Genomic DNA, 16614 nt, shown 5'->3' with positions numbered 1-16614 from the left:
GAAACATCCCTCCATGACCTCTGCATCAGCTCCTGCTTCCTGACCTGCTTGAGTTCCAGTCCTGACTTCCTTTGGTGGTGAACAGCAATGTGGAAATGTAAACTGAATAAAACCCTTTTCTCCCCAACTTGCTTCTTGGTCATGATGTTTTGTGCAGGAATAGAAACCTTAAGACTATCACAGTGGAAGGGTAAAATACTGACTTTGCTTTTAGATTTACCTTTATGTGCATGAGTGCATTTATGTAAGCAGTCCTGGATTCTTTCAGAGGACAGAAAGCTGTGGCGTCTGTCCCGAGGGACATAGAGGGTTGTGTGATAGCAACTGAAGAGCAAGCGTTCTTAGCTGCTGAGCTATATCTATACAGCCCCAAATTGTCAGTTTAAACAAACTATGCTAGAGGTTTAACTACCGGGCCTCAGAGCCTTGATTCTATATCTCGCAGCGGGTGTTGGGATGGCTGAATGGAGAAACGAAGGTTGGAGATATTGACCCACCCCCTTATCTATGGCTATCAGCTTATCCTGGAGGGTTGCTTTTGTTTTGACGCTGTTTCTATAGTTCTGGCTAGCCAACTCCACTTCTCAGCATCCATGGTACTGGGATTACAGGCTACGTTTTAGGGTTTAGGTCTGTTTTGGCTTTTGTTTTGAGACGAGTCTCAGCCCAGGTTAATCTCAAATTCTCTCTGTAGCTGAGGGTGACTCTGTACTAAATTCTTTTAACAAAATTATTTAGTCGTGTGTGTGTGTGTGTGTGTGTGTGTGTATGTCTTAGTGTGCGCGGAAACCCGAGAAGGTCAGACCCCCTGGAACTATACTTGCTTGGGATACTGGGACCTAAACGAGGATCCTCTGCAAAAGCAGTACTTGTTCTTAACTGAGCCAACTCTTCAGTCCCCAGATCCTCTTTCCACTTCCTGAGTACTGTGTTTACTGGTGTTTATGGTTTGCTGGTAGTCATGCTAAGCAAGCACTAACAACTGAGCCTGCCAACATATATTTTGCAAGGAACTGGGGTGCAGGAGTCATTAAGGACTTTTATGTCCTCCCGTTTTATGGGCTTGACTAACCAATTTAGTGTGCAAGCACACTGACAGACTGAGGGGCTAGGAACCTTTGCAGGGGGTGCTCAGAACACAGATCCTTCCATAGCCACTGAGCATTGCTCCGCCCCTTGACCGATCCGGACCAATCGATGTTCAGGGGCGTTCCTGGGCATTTCACACTCGCCTCCCCGGCTGTTCTCCCCAGCGAACCAGGGCAGTCTGTGACCCGGAAGCAGTCGTTCTGGTGGAGGCGGGGGAGACTTCTGAGAGGTGGGGCTTGAGACGGTCCTTTCACGAACCCGCACACTCTGAGGCGCCTGAGTGAAAAGTGTGGCACCATGGCCTCTGTGCTGTCCTACGAAAGTCTGGTACACGCCGTGGCCGGAGCCGTGGTGAGGAGGGGTTTGGGGCTTCGAAGTAAATCTCGGGATGGGTCGGGGAGAAGGGCACGGGGGAGATGTGGGGACCGAATCTGTCACAACTGGAACGAAAAGGACGGGCATAAATGGAAAGTTGCTGCTACAAGAGGGAGGGCGAGGCCAGGAGCCACCCTCTGCCGCAGTCCCCTCTGGACTTTCCCAGAGACTGTCTGGACTATCAGTCACAAAGGTCCAGAGGGAATAGGGAAGAAGATAATTGCTATTTTCTTTGCCTTCTGAAGTTTAAAAGTTTAAGGCCAACCCTTCCCTTACCCAACTCTCACTGCACACAAACTTCGTCCAAATTGGTCCTGCGGAAAAACTAAGTGTGAAGATGGGGTGCTTGCTGTAAGTCTACTGCCAGCCTGGTGTCACACCTTATCCCAGGCAAGTGGCAATAGCTAATGGAACATTCCTAGTCAGCCTTATTGCCAGGAAAAGATAGGGTGTTTGTTTGTTTATTTTTTAAGTCAAGATCGGTGGTGTTATGTACTACCTGTATAGTTACTGTGAGTTAAGTGCTTTGTTCTTCGATTTAGAGGTATCTAAGTTCCTTCCATTTGACACTTCCCTTTTCCCTGAAACTTCACATTCTTGGCACAGGTAACATTCCTCCTCTGGTTCTTTTCCTCAGACTGTTTCCCATGTTCTTCCCTAACTCCCAGCATGTACCTTTAGCCATGTAGAGTCACCGTGGACCATTCCTATCCATTCAGACAGCTTATGTTCCGGTGAAGAGTAATCTGAGTTTTTTAATTCCAATTCTATCATATGTTTACCAGGTAATCTCAAATCTCACGTTTGTAATCTATGAAGAGGGAAGAAAATATTACACTTTTCTTCTAGACCTTGAGAAGTAGGTGAGGGAATATTACATGGTGTCTTATTCAAAAGAGTCGCGTTCCTTTAAATCAACCAGAAGTGCCTTTTGCTCGTTATGAAAGAACTGGGGTGGAAGTTTGTTGTGACATGTTTTCAGTTGGTCATAGGGACCTGTTTGACTGAAGTGGAAATGCAAATGGGGGGCCAAATGATTCATGACTTTGTGTAGGAAAGGGTCAGTGGTTGCACTTACTGATTGACATTTCAAACCCGATCCTCTCTGCTGCCCTGTGGAGAGTAGAATACGGAAGGCACATCTCTCTCAGGCAAGAGATGGCTGTGACCTATTGGTGGAAGGGGTAAGAGAGCATTTGCCTGGAATGGATTTATAAGAACCACCAGGATTTAATGATAGCTTGGGTGTAGCTTAGGGTTGCTTGTGTCTGACAAATTTTTGACTCAAGGAACATGAATGGTCTTCCTCCCAAGTGAACTGACAGTGGTTGTGAAGACTCAAGTTTGGGGGAAAAGTTAAACTTGGTTATAGTTTTGAAGTAGTTAAGGTTGAAGTCCCTGAGAATAGCATGACATTAAATGATTAACTCGCCAAGGAAGTGAACAGGGGACTAAGAAAATAACAGTGACCCAGTGGAAAAGCTGGCTGACCTTAAAAGGTGGGGGAAGGGAGCTTGTGTTACAGAGAAGGCTTGGTAACCAGTGTGGGGTGGAAGGAAACTGAAAAGTGTTCTGCCAACTGCTCAAAGGAAGTATTTCAGGGAGAAGGTGTCGTCCAAGTGTGTCATCTACTTCCAGGAGGTCAAGGAAGGTGAGGACCGAGAACCAGTCATTGATTGGGTTTGTCAAAATGATAAGCCCAGTGGTTAGTTGAGAAGACTAGTTTTGCAGGTTGGCAGGCGAAGTGGAGTGTGACACAGCATAGGAAGATGGAAAATCTGGTTGCTTTTTCTTTCTCTTAGCGAATGTCATTGGTTGAGTTCATTCTGTGGACCATGAGCTCTTCTAGGTTTAAAGAACATAGTGGAGAACAGTCATTTTCTTCACTAATTGTTGGTTCTGGTGGAGAAGCCAGACAGTACAACAAGTACACAAAATGATTTAAATAGTAAATGCTACTAAACAAATAGGGCCAGCAAACACTTTTTAGTGAGGGACATATTTCATGTACTACGTACGGCCATGATGGTGTGAAAGCAGCCATAGGCCATAAGTAAATGAATGGTCTAAGCTTTGTTTCACAGACAATGTCATAGGCACATGCAGTACATTGGCTTTGGCCCACAGACCAGGTTTCTGAGCCCTATGATAAAGCATGATTATGGGCAGGGTGATATATATCTATTAATCAGAACAAAATTTTGTCATTGATTTTTTAGTTGTTGTTGCCTGTTTTTCTTTTGTTAAAGTTTCACTTGAAATTACATACCCTGATTTTGCCATTTACCCCTAAATTATCTATAAGAATAATCCATTGTATTCATGCTTCTTGTCAGAGTAGTAGTATTTCTAGCACATATATGAATGAGAAGTAGCTTTGTATGTTTGGTTATTTGAAATAGGGTCTCACTGTGTAGCCCAGGATAGGCTCAACCTTGTAATCGTTTAAAGCCTCTTAAATCCTAGGGATTATAGGCATGTAGTACCATATCCAGCTGCTTCATGGTGTGTGTGTGTGTGTGTGTGTGTGTGTGTGTGTGTGATGTAGCCCAGGCTGGACTTGAACTCATGATCTTCCTGCCTCTGCTCTGGATATCTTCCCTGGCCATGCTTTGTTATTGTCACTGCTGTGGTTTATTTATCATCATCATCGTGGTCATCCTCCTCCTCCTCATCATCACTATTACTATTAAACTGCCATGCCAAAGGGTTGTTTTCAAACTCTTAGCAGGTTTCTATATTAAAGCTAAATAACACTAAGGTCCAAGCACTAGAGTGCTCTAAGTAGCTCTATGGCCTTGCTACGGCTACCTGGGATAACTATTTGTACATAAAGAGCAGGAGCCCTTTGGGTAGCAGTAGTTGGATCATCGTTGAAGAGTACACCATTGCTCTCTTCAGACACACCAGAAGAGGACATCAGACCCCATTACAGATGATTGTGAGCCAGCATGTAGTTGCTGGGAATTGAACTCAGGACCTCCGAAGAGCAGTTAGTGCTCTTAACCGCTGAGCCGTCTCTCCAGGCCCTGTATGTATTCATATACAAATGAGTGTGCATAGATTTTTGTTGTTTATGTAAATGTTAGTAGAGTTCTACGTACTGGCTTTTTTATTTGCTTGTTATGAGTATTTGTTTTGGAATATAAAGAACATTCCATGTGATTCAATTAGGGCTCCCTGGTTACAGGGTGGAAAAACAGACTGGGTATTTGGAGTAAAAAGATTTCTGAAATAGTCACTGAAGTCTTTTGCTGGCACCACCACTGAAATCAGAGGGTTTTATTCTGATCTTCTGTCCTTACTGAATTCTGATTGAGACTCAAATACTGCTGGAGGCTGTTGTGGCTCACGCCTTTTAAACCCATTGAGGCCAGCCTGGTCTACAGAATGAGCTCCAGGACAGCCAAGGCTACAGAGAAACTGTTTCAGAAAAAGCAAGCAAACAGACAAACAAATGACTCAAGTACCTGTAGAGTCCCTTCTAGCAGAACTTAACACCCTTTGCCCAAGCAAGCCATGACATGCCGAGGGCCAGCCCAAGTGTGGGATATTCTTTCTTGCCGGTTCTTCTTGAAGCAGCGGCAAGGGAAGAGCTTAGGTGGAGGGTAGGACTTGGTCGAGATATTTAGGGTTGCTGTATAATAAAAAGTTTACTTATCTAAGCCCAAGTCACTTTGCTGTTGTAGCTGACCTGCCTTCTGTGATCCTCTGAGGCCAGAGACTGCAGTTTCTGGCACCTAGCACCTCTTCTTCAAGCCACAAAGGCTTAAGTAAATAGCCTTTGTTCTATCTCAGCAGGAGCTGCTGGGCTCTAACTTTCAGTCAGAAGTCGCTGGAAGAAAAGACACTTACAGAAGTGGTTATAGTTTATTACTAAGTTGTAAAAGGTTTCCCCGTGAAAGCTATCTAAGGGGAAAAGCAGGGGAAGGGAAAATTTCTCTAAGTGGGGAAAGGCAAAAAAGTCTCCTCTCTAGATCCCGCCCCTCTCTTTGTCCTCAGTACTTACACGTCTCTCAGAATACATGATCACATGTTACAAAGTGCATCACAAGTTCACACAGAAAATCAAATCATAAATTGAAATAGAAGTTTACAACAGCGAATGTTTACATGCATATCCATTAGGAGTAATTATCTGGCTAAACATCCATCACCTGTCTCAGCTCCACAGGCTCACTGAAGGTTTAAATCCATAACTAAGTTATTAGTGAAGCTTTGTATAGGTAAACCCAGTCGGTATTTTATCTTCCATCGTAACACCTATAATAAATCATTAGTTCACTTTTTATGACCTTTGGTTAATTGTTTTACAACCTCTTGGAATGTGCTATGAGTAGGAGAAAGTCTGGTTACTAAGAGCAATTAAGTGACAATTGGTGACACTTGAGAGACTGGCAGAGTTCTCATTGCACCTAGCAATCTAATCTCATCTATTAGGTCCTATCAGAAAAGGACCTAATAGCAGTCCCATTATAAAAGAGCTTAATAATCACAGATATAATTTTAGGAATTCTTATAGGATCATCATTAAGACTTAAGTCATCTTAAGTCTATATAGCATCATTACAAGATAGTACATCTTCACAGATCTGCAGAGATCTGCTCCAAAGGAATATACTACTACTTAGTGATTGTTATATATGTTTAATAATAACAGGAAAAGCATATTAATAGCAGGAATCCTTCCTAAAATGAGTCCCTCACAGCCTTGCTTAATGAGGGCTCACCTGTCACAGATTATATAATAATCCAAGGCAGGCCACTTCAGGATGATCACCTGCTAGTTATTAGCTTGTCCCATAGGGCTCCTGACAGTGACACACCACTTGTAATTAGCAGGTGTGAAATGAAGGCATGGGCAGAAGGACCCTTTAGGAGCTTCAGTGGAGGGTGGCAACTGGATTTTCTGACCTGCCAAGATTGTACACAGTAGGACAAGGTAATTCTTCAAAGGCAAATTGGAGGCTGGAGATATGCCTCATCAGTTAGCTGAGCTATAGCTATTCTTGCAAAGAACCCAGCTGCAATGCCTAGTACCCACATGATGTCTTACAGCCATCTTTTAACCCAATCCAATAGTATCCAATGCCCTCTTCTGGCCTCCGTAGGAACTGCATGCATGTGGTACAACAGACATACATTCATTCAGGCAAACACTCATACACATAAAATAAGGAAAGAAAATCAGCAAAAGTGAGTGATGCTATGTGATCCAAAACTTCTGACATCTGTATATCAGGCCATTACAGTACCTTGAAGCCGGGTGTAGTGGTGATGCACACTGTAACCCCAAACCTCAGGACTCTAAGGCAGGAAGGAGGAGCCTAAGTTTCTAAACCAGTCTGGGCAGTATAGGGATACCCTGTCTATAAAATCAAAAGTCTTCAAATATCATTACTTTTTAAAGTATATAATATTCCAAAGCTGGGCGTGGTAGCACAAGAGGCAGAGGCAGGTGGATCTCTGAGTTCAAGGACAGCCAGGGTTACACAGAGATACCACTGTCCCCCGCCCCCCAAATAGTGTTCCATTGTATAAAGCACTCCATTTATTTATGGCTATTCATACTTCCCGTAAGCCCTTTTGCTTTGATGGGCATTTTGCATAATGTAAATATTAGTGTTATCTCTCAAAGCCTCATTATTCCTGTTTCACTAATTTTGTGATATTTGGGGGAAAAAACCCTATATTTCCAGATTTAGTTAACTTGGATCTTTATCTGTAAAATATCAGTAACTTCCCAGGGCTTGTGAATGTTACTAACATAATAACAGACTTTTTATGTTACTTGACACTTATAGTAAGTGCTTTATACATGAATTAGAAAAAGGAAATTGAAAGTGAATAGTCACATATACAATATTCTTTGACCTTTGTTTTCCTCTCAATATCTATTTATTTATTTATTTATTCACTAATTCATTAACTCATTCATTTTGTAGGTAGAGAACAGCTCTGAAGGTCAGAAAACAACTTTCTGAAGTTGGTTTTCTCCTAACCCCATGTAGGTTCTGGGGAATCAAACTTGGGCCATCAGACTTGGCAGCCAGTGGCTCTCTCTTTCCTCTTTTTAAAGAAGTAAACATGGTATACCAGCTGGAAGGTTTTGGAGTAATGCTTAGCTCTGTGTCATGGTGGCTAGCTTTCTTTCTGAACTTGGGTTTACCAAGTTATGAGACCGACAGTAACACCTCACCCTCAGGGTCCTCATGAGACAGTAGTGACCTTATGGAATATTACAGCTGTAAGTTGGGTCTGTTCTTGCAAATGAATTATTTTTACCCAGGTTTAGAAAGTAAGTATGTGTTGAGCATGCTCAGTGGCCCAAGTTTAATCTCCAGCACTCCCCTCTCAAATAAAAAGAAGGAGAAGAAGAAACCCAAAGGAAGTGAAGCGTCCTCTTCCTTCCTGGAACCCTTCTTACTGCTTCACTCGTAGCCAGTGATCTCATGTTTTATCTTCTAGATGAACTAGAAGGTACTTGGAATGAGGAATAATGCATTTAACACATTTGATCTAGTAGACAAATACAGAACTTTATGCAGAACACGTCTTTTCAAGCCAAACACAGCACAGTTTTAAGAATTGTTTGCTAGGGGTGGAGCTCAGGTGGTGGTGCACACCTGTAATCTCAGCGCTTGGGAGGCAGAGGCAGAAGGATCAGAAGCCTAAGGTTGTCTTCAACTACATAGTGAGTCTAAGGCCAGCCTGGAGTATAGGAGACTATCTCAAAACAAACAGACAGAATACAACCCGGAAAGAAGGTAGGGAGAAATATATTTTATTTACTGGGCTATAAAAATAAAAAGTATATTTCTTTAAGGTTACTTATAGTGTTATGTGTATATGTGTGCCTGTGCATCATGGCAGTTGTGTGGAGATCAGAGGACAATTCCCCTTTATCATATGAGTGCCAGGCATGAACTCTCATGATTGCCAGGCTTAGTAGCAAATGCCAGCCCCCAAGATGCATTTCTTCTCCTCTTCCCCATCTCCTTATTCTTCTAGTGTTAAACTCCAGGGCTCCTCCCTCCTAGACTTCCCAGATAGGAAAGCCTGAAGGCACAGAACGCTATGCCCTTGTAAAAACATGTTTCTGACTAATATGTGGGTTAGAGAAGAAATCATAATGGAAACAGTATTTAGAACTGAGTAATAATAGTATAGTGCATATTAAAACTTATGACTGTACTGAAGGCCTAAGCTACCACAAAATTAGACTGAAGACCAGATCAGGTGGAAAAAGATGCTGTTAGTGGTTTGAAAGACTTGCTATAGCACTTTCCATGTGGCTTCATAGATTCATAGCAATCCTACCAAAATTCCAGCTTGCTTTTTGCAAAAATCAGAAGACAGATGCCATAGCAATCTTGAGAAAGAATAAAATTGGACTTCTCCCTCTGGGTTCAAGTGCTACAAGGCTAAGCAATCAAAAGATTACTGATACAAGGATAGACACGCAGATCAACAGAATAGTATTGAGAATCCAAAATCTTCAGAATTCTCTTGATTTTCTACAAGGCTCCTGAACTCAGTGAAGAGACAGTAGTCCCTTCAGTAAATGGCAGAGGTAACATTCACACCTACTTCAGCCATAAACAAAAATGAACACAAAATGAACCACAGACCTAAGTCTTAGAACTAGAACCACATAACTCTTAGATAAGAGAGATATGTAAATCTTCATGATTTCTTAATTTTTAGTTATTACTATTTTATGTATATAAGTGTTTTTCCTGCATGTAAGTCTGTGTACTGGAACATGCCAGGTGCCCACAAAGGCCAGAAGAGGGCATCAGATCCCTTGGAGGTGGAGTCACAGGCCATTGTGAGCCACCAGACTTAGGTACTGTGACTGAAATCACTCTTTTGCCTGCTGAGCGATCTTTTACCCTTCCAATACACTGAAAGGGTATTAGATGCCTTTCCAAGGGTTTTATGAGCAGGTGTATGCCAGCAGCCTGGGGTGAGGACCAAGCATTCACTTTTGCATCACCAACCAAAATATAATTTTATGTCATCATATCCCATTTGTCACTAAAAACCCATTAAGTGGCTGGACGTGGTGATGTACACCTTTAATCATGGCACTAGGGAGTCATTGACTGGCAGATCTCAGAGTTTAAGGCCAGCCTGGTCTACATAGTGAGTTCCTGGATAGCCAAGGCTACATAGAGATACCCCTCCTACAGAGAGACACCCCATCTCAAAACAAACAAACAAAACAAAACAGAAAAACAATGAAACCATTTAGTAGGTGCCTAGAGAGTTTTTCTGGTTGAGCTATTGGGCCATATAGAGATAGGGTCATGTCATCTGCTGGTTTGTATTCCATTGATATGACAAGATCTGGGGAAAGCAATACTACAAGTGATTGCTTGGAGATAATAGAATATGTTATTAATGTTATATTTTTTATATTTAAAGGCAATTTGCTTTTCAAATTGATCCCAGGACCACTTTATTCACTTAATAATTACTGCATTCTCAGCAAAGTATAGAGGTTCACCTTTGAAGTTCCAGCACTTAGAAGGTGGAGACAGACATATCTAGAGTTCAAAATTATTCTTGGATTTGTAGATATAGTTCAGGGACATCCTGGGCTACTTGAAATTGTACTGTTGAAAACAAACAAACAAAAAAACCCCAAAACCTCCATATTAGAAAGCAAGCAAACTGGGAAATTTTAAAAATATATCCATTACATGTCAACAAAAACATTTTTAGGTTATAATTTTCTAAAGATTAGAGGAGGTACTTGTGTATCTGCAGATGTTGGACTATGTGATTCCTTTTTCTGTTTGCAAGAACACATGTAACGAGTGGAAAATTCCCCTCATACTGGGAGAATAAGAATTTTTGAAAGCAAGTTGTGTCTTATTACTTTGTAATAAGTCTTCTGAAAATAATTTTGAGATAGGCATGATAGTATGTTCCTGTATTCCCAGCACTCAGGTGGTGGAGGCAGGAGGATCAACAGGTTTGGGGCCAGCAAGATGGCTCAGCAGATACAGGCCCTTGCTGCCAAGCCTTACAGCATGAGTTTCATCCTAAAATTCATACTGTGAGCAGAAAATCAACTCCTGCAAGTTGTGCTCTCACCTCTACATGTGTGCCTTATAATACATAGTTTTCATCATCCGGACTCCTAGGAAGACCTTAGATGCAGTCAGGGTTCTCCAGATCATACTCTGAGACCTCCCAGAGCATATTAGTCTCAGTATTCTGTGTGTCCCAGTCTGGCCTGGGCGTAGCCAGGCTGACCTCCAATTCATAACCTTTCTCCTCCTTAGCCTCCCAAGAGCTACAGTACAGGTAGGAGTCATCACACTTAGCCCTCTCATCTCTTTAAAAAGATTGTTTATACTCATTATAGCTGAATGGTGGTGGCACGTGCCTTTAATCCTAGTATTTGGAAGACAGAGTCAGGCAGATCCCTGAGTTCGAGGATAGCCTGATCTACAAAACAAGTTCTAGGACAGCCAGAGTTACAAAGAAATCCTGTCTTGGAAAAAAAGAAAAGAAAAAAAAATGGTTTTATTTACTTATTTCTATATGTAGGGTGTTTTGCCTGAATGTATATACCTAGTGCATGCCTAGTGTTTGTGGAGGCCAAAGAGGATCTTGGATTCTCTGGAACTAAAATTACAGATGTTTTGAGCTGCCATGTGGGTGGTGGGAGTTGAACTTTGATCGTCTGGTAGAGCAGCCAGTGCTCTCAACCTCTGAGCCTTCCCTCCACCTCCCTCACACACACCTTATTTGTATTATTTATTTGTTTGTTTGTTTGTTTATTTTTGAGACAAAGTCTTATAGCCCAGGCTGATTACAGGCCTACACCTTTACACACAGTTTATGTGCTGTTGAGGATCCAGCCTAGAGCTTTGTGCATGCTAGGCAGTCACTCTGCTAGGGGCATTATTTCTCAGCACAGAAAGCAGAGTTGGAGGGTCCTTGCTGACAGGGTAGCCTGCAGAGGCAATAGGGAGTTGGGGGAGGCAGGTTGGGAATTTAGCAGCTCTGACTGACTGGCGAGCAGCCAGGTGCTTCTTTGTCTATACAAGCTTCCCAGAACAGAGGCAAACTAATGAGTACCTAAGTGGTACAGAAAGTGTGTTTGACTTGTCATTGCATGTCCAGGGTTACAGTTCAGTTACATTCAGAAATACAAACAGAATGGATTTTATTCTTACTGTTAACCCTATAACTTCAATTTAATGACTCTAAAGAATGTCTCCTCCAAAGCATGCATTTTTTTTTACAGTTACTTTAAGATTTATTTATTTTATTTATATGAGTACACTGTCGCTGTCTTTAGACACACCAGAAGAGGCCCGTCAGATCTCATTACAGATGGCTGTGAGCCACCATGTGGTTGCTGGGATTTGAGCTCAGGACCTTCGGAAGAGCAGTCAGTGCTCTTAACCGCTGAGCCATCTCTCCAGCCCCCAAAGCATGCATTTTTAAAAATTTTTGTTGTTCTTTTTTTTTTAAGATTTTATTTATTTAATGTATATGAGCACACTATAGTGTGTCCTTACTGTCTTCAGATACAGCAGAATTGTTACAGATGGTTGTGAACCACCATGTGGTTGCTGGGAATTGAACTCAGGACTTCTGGAAGAGCAGTCAGTGTTCTTAACCACTGAGCCATCTCTCCAGCCTGCATGCATTTATTATATGACAGGCAGTTTTTATTTTAGGTTGGTGTGTTTGCTGTTTGAAAGCACTCCAGACAAACAAAAAATTGTCTGAACCAGCCTTCTTTTTTTTTTTTGTTTTTGTTTTTTGAGACAGGGTTTCTCTGTATAGCCCTGGCTGTCCTGGAACTCACTCTGTAGACCAGGTTGGCCTTGAACTCAGAAATCCACCTGCCTCTGCCTCCCGAGTGCTGGGATTAAAGGCATGCGCCACCATGCCTGGCTTGAACCAGCCTTCTTATGAGTAGCAAATACTAATACCTAACTTTTTTTTTTAACTATATGTTTGATCATTTAGGCTATAAAGTAGAAAAAGAGAGCTCTAAGTGTGTGTGTGTGTGTGTGTGTGTGTGTGTGTGTGTGTGTATCTTGAATCTGTACCCTATCCTCCTGGCCAGTCAACAGTTTACCCTGTACCAATTATACTGTTTGGAGTTAGCTCAGGGGCAGATACCCCAAGCAGATTCCTGGAGTAATAGCCTCATTAAGCTATGTGCTTATCGATCTCCAGGGCATAAGGAAGACTTCTAAATAGTGGCCAGACAAAGCTAATCTTAGGATGTTCCTAAAAGAATTCAGGCATATTTTTTTTCCTTAGGAAAAGACATAAAATGAATCATAATGCAGAAAATTCCCAATAATGCAACACGCAGAGACCAAAAGCTTGAGATAGGACAGTGACTGTAGCGATCCACTCAGCTTTGCTGGAACTGTGTCCAGCAACTGTGCTGGCTTCATGACTCTCCCTGTTTCCAGTAGGAATGGCTGTGCCAACTCTCCCACCTGAGCCACATCCCCAGGCCCTCTTTCATGTGTTTTGTTTGTTTGTTTGTTTTAAGTATTTACAGTTAAGCATAGTGGTATCTGTGTGCATCGTGTGCACTTCTGTGAGGGGCAGAGTGAAGTTAAATGTTGTATGTGGTTGGGCATTGTCTCAGGCAGGTTTCTATTCCTGCACAAACACCATGACCAAGAAGCGAGTTGGGGAGGAAAGGGTTTATTCAGCTTACACATCTCACACCGCTGTTCATCACTAAAAGAAGTCAGGACTGGAACTCAAGCAGGTCAGGAAGCAGGAGCTGATGCAGAGGCCATGGAGGGATGTTATTCATTGGCTTGCTTCCCCTGGTTTGCTCAGCCTGCTTTCTTATAGAACCCAAGACTACCAGCCTAGAGATGGTCCCACCCACAAGGGGCCCTCCTCCCTTGATCACTAATTGAGTAAATGCTCCACAGCTGGATCTCATGGAGGCACTTCCCCAACTGAAGCTCCTTTCTCTGTGATAATTCCAGCCTGTGTCAAGTTGACACACAAAACCAGCCAGTACAGGCATGGTGGTGTACACCCTCAGTGCCATCCCTGTAGATCCGAGGCAGGAGGATCAGAACAAAACAACAACAAACTAACCCTGAACAAAGAGAGCTGGGTATATGTAATATCTCACATCTGTGATCCCAGCATTCAGGAGGCAGAGGATGGCAGATCACTGAGTTCAAGACTAGCCTGGTTTACATAGAGAATTCCACACCAGCCAACGGCTACATGAGACTTGTCTAAAAAAATAAACAAATGAAAGTAAGTCATCTGTGTGAGGCTGGGGAGATGATTCAGGTCAAGAGCACTTGCTGCTCTTAGGACCGGATTAGGCAGCTCAACCACCTACAACTCCAGCTCTAGGGGATTGATGCCTTATCTGGCCTTGGTGGGCATCCACACGCATGTTGGTGTACACTCACACACTTACAAATAAAGAGGGGGTAAAAAAATCAAGGGCTGCTGAAATAAAGGTGCTTAATGCCTGGGCTGATGACCTTGCTCCCTTTGACCCCCCACAAGTCTCAGTCTCTGTCTGTCTGTCTGTCTGTCTCTCTCTTTCTCTCTCTCTCTCTCTCTCTCTCTTTCTCTCACACACACACACACACACACACACACACGTGCAAGCACACAAATGTAATACTTTTTTTTTTTTTTAATAAAAAAGAAGTGAAAGAAGGTGTATATGTATTTGGTAGAGTCTGGGTGCTTACACCCTGCCTCTGCCACTCTGCCTTTGGGCTGCCTGGGCTCTTGGCTTTCCAGCTGTAGGGACCTACTGGCTTCAAGTGCCAGTGCAGCATAGGAGTTTACTTGTTCTCCTAACACAGAATGTTATAATTCAAAATGGTCTTGGTGAGAGAACGAAATCTCTGAAATAGACTTCTCTGGAAATAGATTCTTGTGAATTGTAATTATTGTCTGCAATAGCACTCCTACTCAGATAGTTAGAGTTCTGTGGGACTCAGTGGGTTTATTTTATGCCTCTGGCACAACACTGTGGTACAGCATGCCTGCTTCTCATCTGTGTCTTCTCATTCTGTATTACTGAACAAATTGTTCTCAGGAAAAATATAAATCTATTTAGAGAAACTTAATTCAGATTCTGAAAATAATGTGTTTGTGTGACTCAGTATAAGGCGTGCAAGTACAATATTTTGTTGCAGGTAACAGTGCATGTGAAAGCAGCCCTTTGTGTTTCTTGATGAGGAAACACACAGCAGCCCAGTGCATCCCAGCCCTTGAGGTGTACTCCACAATGGTTAGTGTTGTACTGTACGGATTTTACCTCAGTTTTAAAAGCACAGCAAGACAAAAAGCTCCTGCAGCCCCTGGAATACACGAACCTGCTTAACCCTGTGGATGGCTAATCTCTAGCCCTCCAAGGCTCTCCTGTACTTTCTAGTGCATTGCAGTAAGCAGAAGGGTGTTTGTTATATTTTATTCAGGGTTTCTGGATAATTAGCAGCATGTCGCCTATGACACTGTATTGCTGTAATCAGAAACTCCCATCTCAGCATTCAAGTTTTAAGCTTCACATTCATGTTTCTAACAAAACATAGGGGAGCGCTCTCTCTGCTTTCTCTCTCTCTCTCTCTCTCTCTCTCTCTCTCTCTGTGTGTGTGTGTGTGTGTGTGTGTGTGTGTGTGTCCTATCCTTTGAGTTCTGTTTATTTACTGCTGCTGGTCTCCAGGGATGATAAGTCAGGCTGGTATTCTGGCTAGCTAGCTTCCTATGCTACCTGCATATTTCTGGTCACCTTAGGGAAGTCCAGAAGCTGGACTGGGATTCCCTGACTACTGTGAAAGGTACTACAGGGCTTCCTTCTGCCTCCCAGGGTTTATCCTCTGTTGTATCAGTTTTCTGTTTCTACATAACAAATGTGACCATGCCTACCAAGTAGCTTAAAACCATACCTGTTTATCATCTGTAAGGTAGGCCAGTGCAGGTTTATTGAAATAAAAAGCAAGACATTGCAATAGCTATGTTTCTTTTTCAAGGCAGTGGTTCTCAGCCCCTGGTCAAGACCCCTTTTGGGGGTATTGAACGACCCTTTCACAGGGGTCAACTAAAACCACCTGCATATCAGATATTTACATTATAATTCATAACAGTAGCAAAATTACACTTCTAGTAGCAACGGAAATAATTTTATGGCTGAGGATCACCACAACATGAGGAACTGTATTAACAGGTTGAGATCCACTGCTCTAGGTAAAGATCATTTCCTTCTTTTGACCACTTTCCAGAGGCTGCTACATTTCCTGACTAGTGGCCTCTTCCTCCATCGCCAGAGTTCGTAGTTGGAGTCTCTTCTTACACCCAGTTGCTTTCTCCTACTTACTCCTCTGACCTGCTCCCGAGTCTTCTTTCCTCCAGGGTTGGGAATAGAACCCAGAGTTGTTTCCTCCTCCTCCTCCCTTTTAAAGATTGTCTTTTGTTTGGTTTGATTTAGATAGAGTCTCAATATGTAGCTCAGAATTCTGTGTGGATCAGGCTGGCCTCAAGCCAGGATCTGCTTGCCTTGGATCCCTAAGTGCTGGAACTAGAGACTTGCACCCCTACACCCCTCTTAATTTTTTTTGTTTACATTTAATTTATTTATATGTGTAGATATGTGTGCACGTGTGTGGTGGTCAGAGAGCAGCATGTAGAAGCCAGTTCTCTCCTTCCATTATATGGGTCATGGGATTGAACTGATGTCATCACATTGACACCAAGAGCCTTTACTCAATGAGTGATTTTGCCAGCCCCTGATACTTTTAAGGAGTCCAGTAATTTCTTCGTTTTCACTTAGTCATCCAAAATAATCTTCCTTTTTTAAGGTCAGCTGGTTAATAAACTACAACACACTGTGACATTTTCATAGTTAGTTACAAATAAGAAACTATACTTTAGCCTCTGGGCTCTCCATGCATACACACACATATGCACGCACGTGCACACGCACACACACACACACACATTTCAAATCATAATACGATTCTTGCATGCCTTTTCAATTTTTGGTGATTATATTAAGTTATTAGGAAGTAGTCACATATATGTACATATGTATCACACACATACACATATTGGTCTTTTGGGACAAGGTCTTGCCATGTAGCCTTGACTATCCTGGAACTTGCTATG

General features: G+C 42.5%; 1 protein-coding gene across 1 annotated transcript in view; it reads left to right on the top strand.

Moving 5' to 3' along the window:
• Nucleotides 1–1351: 1351 nt before the first annotated feature.
• Slc25a17 (solute carrier family 25 (mitochondrial carrier, peroxisomal membrane protein), member 17) overlaps nt 1352–16614 on the top strand; it is a 41845-nt gene continuing 26582 nt past the window's right edge. Inside the window, exon 1 of the mRNA NM_011399.3 lies at nt 1352–1440. Within this exon, the coding sequence (NP_035529.1) occupies nt 1387–1440 (54 nt within the window). The 5' untranslated portion in view covers nt 1352–1386. The remainder of the gene's footprint in view (nt 1441–16614) is intronic.

This window comes from Mus musculus, chromosome 15, assembly GCF_000001635.26.
Source record: "Mus musculus strain C57BL/6J chromosome 15, GRCm38.p6 C57BL/6J".
Classification (NCBI taxonomy): domain Eukaryota; kingdom Metazoa; phylum Chordata; class Mammalia; order Rodentia; family Muridae; genus Mus; species Mus musculus.
Note: the sequence above shows the minus strand (reverse complement) of the source record. Positions and strands in the feature narration are given on the sequence as shown.